This window comes from Canis aureus, chromosome 5 (genome assembly GCF_053574225.1).
Source record: "Canis aureus isolate CA01 chromosome 5, VMU_Caureus_v.1.0, whole genome shotgun sequence".
NCBI lineage: Eukaryota > Metazoa > Chordata > Mammalia > Carnivora > Canidae > Canis > Canis aureus.
Window position 1 is genome coordinate 79082613 of NC_135615.1, and position 6713 is coordinate 79089325.

The 6713-nt window shown below is 60.4% G+C and overlaps 1 protein-coding gene across 10 annotated transcripts in view; it reads left to right on the plus strand.

Moving 5' to 3' along the window:
* Window positions 1-5155, plus strand: part of KIF17 (kinesin family member 17) — a 43888-nt gene extending 38733 nt beyond the window's left edge. For 2 of the 10 annotated variants that reach the window (XM_077899308.1, XM_077899303.1), the window contains 4 exons: window positions 1697-1767; window positions 2962-3082; window positions 4284-4461; window positions 4551-4843. In XM_077899308.1, the coding sequence (XP_077755434.1) occupies window positions 1697-1767; window positions 2962-3082; window positions 4284-4461; window positions 4551-4785 (605 nt within the window). In that variant the 3' untranslated portion in view covers window positions 4786-4843. Of the gene's footprint in view, window positions 1-1696; window positions 1768-2961; window positions 3083-4283; window positions 4844-5065 lie in introns of those variants that run through there. The other 8 variants (XM_077899306.1, XM_077899309.1, XM_077899305.1 and 5 more) reach the window with 8 other exon arrangements.
* Window positions 5156-6713: the final 1558 nt, after the last annotated feature.

Genomic DNA, 6713 nt, shown 5'->3' on the forward strand with positions numbered 1-6713 from the left:
GCGTGCAGCAGCCCCGGGGCTCTCGCGGCTCCCGAATGGTGGGGACCTGAGAGACAAGTGGTGTGTCCCGGGGTCAGACAGATGTGGGTTGGAATTCTGGCTCCACTGATGAGGTTTTGGAATATAGGTGAGGGCCGGAGCTGACGACCAAGAAAGAATTCTTGAGACGTCTTTGGTGCAAAATGGTTTTATTAAAGCCCAGGGACAGGACCCACGGGCAGGAAGAGCTGCTGCCCCGGGCCTGTGAGGGGTGGCTGACCATGCACCTGGGAGTTGGGAGGGGCTTGAGGATAGGGTACTCTCTAAGGAATTTTGGAAGCAAGGTTTCCAGAACCTTCAGGGGGCTATTGTTGGGAAAAGGTCATTTATTACCCTCTAATAAACCTTAGTCACGAGACCCTTCAGATGTATATGGGTGGGCCGTGTGCTTAGGGGATGATTGCCAACATGGAATTTGGGGTTTAGAGATAAAGAAAATTTCTTTTTTTTTTTTTTAAAGATTTTATTTATTTATTCATGAGAGACAGAGAGAAAGAGGCAGAGACATAGGCAGAGGGAAAAGCAGGCCCCATGCAGGGAGCCCAATGTGGAACTCGATCCTGGGACCCCAGGATCACGCCCTGGGCTGAAGGCAAGTGGTAAACCGCTGAGCCACCCAGGAATCCAAGATAAAGAACATTTCTATAGGAATTTATATATGTTAAAGTAGATTCACAGGATCCTGGGGGTCGGGCTAAGATTGCCTCTGCCCTTGGCAAAGTATGAACATTGAGACAGTTGAGTCCCTAGAGGAATGTCCCTCTGCCTGTTTCAAGGACTTGTCAGTGCGCTGCCCTGAGCTCGTGCTTTGTCTTCAGCTAGCCCTGTGTTCCCCCATCACCACCACTCCCGGTGTGACCTCTTTGGGACTCAGTGTCCTCATCTGTGAAATGGGGGTTAGTGACCGCACCTTCTGGCAAGACCGCTGGGTGGCTAAGCATGTGTTCATGCGTGTGAAAGCCTTAGCGCCCTGCCCAGCCCATGGGAAGTGCGTGGTCTGTTTTATACCCGTCATGACCATCACTCATGACATCCTCCAAAAACCCTGTGGCGGACACCTGAGGAGATGGAATCTCAGACAAAGTGACAGAACTGGAGTCCCAGTCAGAGCAGTGAGTCAGTCGTAGGACCAGGGACAGAAACTGGCCTTTCAGCACCGATCCCCCTGCTCAGAGAATGTTCGTTCAGGTCTGAGTTTATGGAAGGCCAACCGGCTCCGTTTCCCCAATGCCAGCATCACCAGCAGGGTGTCTGTCTCTTGCCCCCCCACCCTCACCCCAACCTGCTGTGTTGCAGGGAAGCAGGGGAATGGCTGCTTTGACATCTGAGCTCTCCAGTTGTCTGTTTCCCAAAGTCAGCCTTTGGCTTGGGCTGGGAAGTGTAGTCCCCAGGCCCCAGGCCTGCGCTGGGCCTGACCTGTGAGTCTGGGGGAGTGCTGCCGCCGGCCTGGGCCTCTGGCCTGTGGACTAGGAACTAGGCACCAGGCGGGGACCAGGGACCAGGCCAGAGCAGGGACCAGGCGGGGAACACGGACCAGGTGGGACCAGGGACCAGGCGGGGAACAGGGACCAGGGGGAGACCAGAGACCAGGCAGGAGCAGGGACCAGGCGGGGACTAGGGACCAGGCAGCAATGACTTCAGCTTGTATTTGTCATAGCAGTTCCAACAGGGCCACAGAACAAGGCGGTCCGCAAAACCTCGGCAGCAGACAACAGTGAACCGGGCACGGTAAGGCCTCTGGGAGAAGGGAGTGAGGCTCGGGGAGCTGGCAGGGCCTTGCACCCACGGCATTGTGGGTCAGCATTCCTACAGGACACTGGGCTACTACGTTCATCCCACCTGAGGACCAAAGCAGGAGGCCGAGCCTGGGTCTTTTCCATGTAATTCTGTTGGACCCTCCACCTGCTCTGGCCCTCAGTCAGGGGCACTTCTGGTCATAGAGACCAGAGGGGACGTAGGTGGTTCGAGGTAGCCCATCCCAAGGCTGCGTCGTCAATCCCAGAGGCCAGGCCGTAGGTTCGGCTTCCCTGGGCCCTTGCTGGGATCCTCAGACCAAAGGGCCCTCCAGGATCCACAAAACAATAATTGGGCTTTTAACGTCACTTTGTCCTCATATATCCCTGTGTTTTGCGTTACACAGAAATACACCTCCTCAAAGCAGAGGTCAGGAAACTTTCCAGCAAAGCACCACGTTTTGCTGTGTCCTTCCTCACCTCTGGCTCTGCTTCCCTTGGAGTGCTGGCGTCAGACTCAGGCAGGCCTCCTCAGGGCGGCAGGATGGCCGCTGCCAGTTGGTGATCCAAGAGGGAGAGACCCAGTGTCTTCCCACATCTTAAGCCCACCCTTGTGGAGAGATTCTGGTCAGCTCTGCCTGGCTCAGCTGCCCGCCCTCGGACCAATGACTATGTCCAGAAGGAAGACCTAGTGCTCTGACTGCTTCAGGCCGGGTCACATGCCCGGTTGTGCAGCAGGGGGTGGGCGAGGGGGAGTGGCGGTATTAGGACGCTGTGAACCAGATCGCCTCACCAGGACCCTGTCAAGGGGGAGAAGGGCGGTCCCCGAAGGAAGATTTCAGGCTGAGGCGAGCAAGTCCCTTAGAGTGGTGCAAAAGTCACAGTCTTTGGTGTTAAGAGGCTGGGGCCCCAGTTCTAATGACCTGGATGGTACCCCTGGGCTGACTACTGTATTATTCCTTCTATGAATATGTCAGGATGGGTTTGGCCTAGGTGGTGGTAGAACGAGGAAGGGGGGCGGCGTGGGCTTGGCCGCCGTTGTGACTCTCCTGCCCTGAGCTGCCTGGCTCCCACTCCAGGAGTCTGGGGTCTGCAGTAGGGTCCACAGAGTGGGACCCCCACCAGGCTTGCGGGGGTAAGAACTGTACAATCACAAGGGGTCTTGACCCACGAGGATCTGGACTCCCAGCAGGAAGAAGACCGCTACAGGCTGATGCTCAGTCGGAGCGACAGTGAAAACATTGCCAGTAACTACTTCCGGTCCAAGAGAGCCAGCCAGATCCTCAGCACGGATCCCATGAAGAGCCTCAGTGAGTGCCAGGCCCACCTCGTCCCCCAGCCCCTCCCCGGGTTCTCTGCCAACAGGGAGAGGCACGATGGGTGAATTGGGGTCGGCCCAGGTTAAAACCCCCTTCCTGTCCCTGAGCCTCGGTTTCCTCAGCTGCACCTGTCGAGGCATGCCATCTCTCCAGGGTTGGGTGAGAGGAGGCGGGAAGTGGCCCAGCCCAGTGCCTGGCACATGGTACCTGCTCAGTGCCCAGACTCCCTCCTCCCTGCCCCTTGGCCTCCTGGCAGAGAGCTGTGGAGTTTGGTTCCCCCCCACCAACCCCCTGGCACATGGGCGGCCTGGGACACACAGCTGGGGTCCTGGCATGTGCGGCCCTGTGCGGCTCAGGGGCTCATCAGCTTCCGCAGGTGCCAGTAGGGTGGCTCTCTCCCACGAAGCCAAAGGGGGCAGACAGGGCCACAGAAGCAAAACACTTCTAAAAGCTGGAATTGAAAATCACTTTGCTCTTCCATTTCTTTTTTTAAAGATTTTATTTATTTGAGAGCGAGCAAGTACAGAGGGAGGGGCAGAGGCAGAATCTTTTTTTTTTTTTTTTAGTTTTATTTATTCATGAGAGACAGAGAGAGACACACAGAGAGAGAGAGGCAGAGACACAGGCAGAGGGAGAAGCAGGCTCCATGCAGGGAACCCGACGTGGGACTCGATCCCGGGTCTCCAGGATCACACCCTGGGTGAAGGCGGCGCTAAACTGCTGGGCCACCCGGGCTGCCCCCTAGAGGGAGACTCTTAAGCAGACTCCCTGCTGAGTGCAAAGCCCAACTCAGGCCTTGACCTCACAGCCCTGAGATGATGACCTGAGCCAAAACCAAGAGTTGGACACTTAGCCAACTAGGCCATCCAGGTGCCCCCATTTTCTAAAAGCAAAATGAAAGGCCACAGAGCTCATAAAATAGCCACGAAAAGCAGATCAGTTCTAAGAGGAGGTGCCCGAAGAGGAAACGAGGCGTGCCGGTGGAGGACCTGGTACTGTCCCGTGTTGCAGATGAGGAAACTGAGGCCCCCTGAGGCCACACCTGCAGGCAGCGGGCTCCATCCGAGCCTCTAGAGCTCCGAGCTCCCGGCCCAGGCCCTTGGGGGGCCCGGCTGCTCGGGGTGGGGGTGGGGAAGGGCTGGGGGGGGCTCCCCATCCCGGCTCACTGGCTCTTCCGCCCCCTTGTCCACAGCGCGTCACAGCTCGCCGCCCGGCCTCAGCTCCCCCCTCGGCAGCACCTCGGCCATCTCGCCCACCCAGGCCCCAGAAATGCCCCAGCCCCGGCCCTTCCGCCTCGAGTCCCTCGACGTCCCCTTCACCAAGGCCAAGCGGAAGAAAAGCAGAAGCAGCTTCGGCAGCAGCGAGCCTCTGTGAGCACAGCCTCCTCCCACCTGCCCCCGCCGGGTCTGGACGCCCCAGGGGGCCCCCCTGGAAGAGGCTTTTCCTTCCTGATCCCCAGGCCATCAGGAGGCTGGGCCTCCCTTGCAGAGGTGCGCCCCTCCTCCGTGTCCCCCAGTGTTGCTCTGGCCTCGATAGGCTCAGAGACCGCACAGCTTTCACCAGCAGCCAACACTGGGGGCAGTGACAGCATCTTGGCGACGGACAGTTGTGCCTCTGTCCACCAGGCCCCGACCCGGGGGGAGGCCGGGCGGTGCGGGCCCAGGAGTCCCGGAGCAGCTGTACCACGCTGCTAGGTCTACGGCCTAGGAGCTGCCCCACATGAAGCCGCCCCAATAAACTGCCTTTTACTGACGAGCTCTGACAGTGTCCTGGGGCCCCTCCTGCCACCGCTGCCTGGCCTTCGTGGGGAAGCTCTTTTTGGAGCGGAGTTTCTTAACCACCTGATGGGTGTATGCGTGTATTTTATTTATGAATGAGCAAGCACGTGCACACACAAGCAGGGGGAGGGGGAGGGGCAGAGGGAGCCACAGACTCCCCATTGAGCAGGGACCCCGATGTGGGGCTCTATCCCAGGTGCACGGATCATGACCTGAGCCGAAGGCAGACACTTAACTGATGGAGCCACCCAGGTGCCCCCACCTGATGCCTTTAAAACAAACAGGCTCCAGGGTTCCCGCAACTCCCTACACTCGTGAGCACAGGTGCATTTTATTGGGGAGAGAGTACCTGAACTGTCATTAGATTCTCAAAAGATCTGAGAGTCAGGAGAGCAGAGCTCTTGTTTTGGAAAATTGAGGTTGTGTCTTGCTGAAATGCAGAAAAAGGCCAGGTTTTCACAGACCTCCGGGGCTGTGCAGGAACTGGATGCCCTGACCCTGCCAGAGATGAACCCAGGCGGTCCTGGCTCCGGAGGATACACCCCTGCCCTTGCCCGTCGCATCCCAGGCCTGCCCTGCGGGAGGGCCCCACGGGCTGAGGGAAGAGTCTTGGCCTTGGGTTGAAGAGGAGACTCATTTCACCCTGGGCACCATCTGTGAAGGGAACACCGGCCTCCTGGGGGTATCGTGAAGGCGCAGCGAGGACGTGTGCTCCCCTCGCACAGCAGGTGCCCTGCCTTAGCGCCCTTGCTCCTTCTCCGTAGTTTGCGTTAATAACTGTGGTGGGTACCACATGCCTGGGCCAAGCTCACGCCCTGGAAGCAGGTGGAAGGTGCTCGGGTAACTGATCAGCCTAAGGACAGGCCGCAAGACACCTTGAGCGGAAGAAAGATGGGGTCTTTGTGGGCGACAACGTGCCCTTGTGCAGGGTGGGGCTGTCCTAAGGGCCGGAGAAGATGCCCGGAGGCTTAAGATGCGAATGGCAGGGGCCCTGCGGTAGAGCTGCGCGCGCAGAGGCAGGAGGCAGGAGTGTAAGGGGGGATGCTCGCTGCCTGTCGGTCCTGAGCGGAGCTGAGTGAGGCTTGGGTGTCCCGAGCTGTGCCAGACCCGACCCACCAAACGGCACCACTGGGCCCGATGCGGGTGCACGGAGGTGGGATCGCAGGCGGAAGGGCCGGAGCGCGGGACTGGGGCACAGGCGTCGGGGAGGCTCAGCCCGCAGGGGGGCCGGTCCGATGCGGAGGGGAGTGGGTTAAGGAGCCGGAGGGAGGTTGCGGGGGACGGGGGCGGGGCCAGCGGCGGGGCCAGCGGCGGGGCCAGCGGCGGGGGCGTGGGAAACGCAGCGCGCCCGCCCGTCCACGGGGCTGCGCGGGGCAGGCCGGTCTCTAGGCCCCGGGCCCCTGCCTCCCTGGACGGGGGGGCCGGTCCCCAGGGCCGACTCTGCCCAGCACCTGCGAGGACCCCGGCGGGCAGCTCGGAGGAGGTGCCCCCCCGCCGCCCCTCCAGGTCCGGTCAGGGACCCGCGGGTCCGAGGAAGAGGCGGGACGCGGGGCCCCGGCGGGAGTCCGGCCTGGGCGGAGCCTACGGGCGCTCGGCCTCCTCGATTGGCTGCGGCTGCAGAGCTGTCTTTCTAGGATTGAGCCTTTTCCTTCGGGGAGGCGGGACCTCTCGGCCCTTTCGCCAATAGGGTTCAGAGGCTCCGCCTCTAATCGGGGCACTTCCGGTGGTGCACCCCGCTCTCCTCCGTCCCGGCGGCGGCTCCGGACTCGCGGGCGCGGCGTGCCCGGATCCCTTCTGGGTGTTACTCCGAGACCGCGAGCTGCGATTGGGCGGCGTGGGGGGCA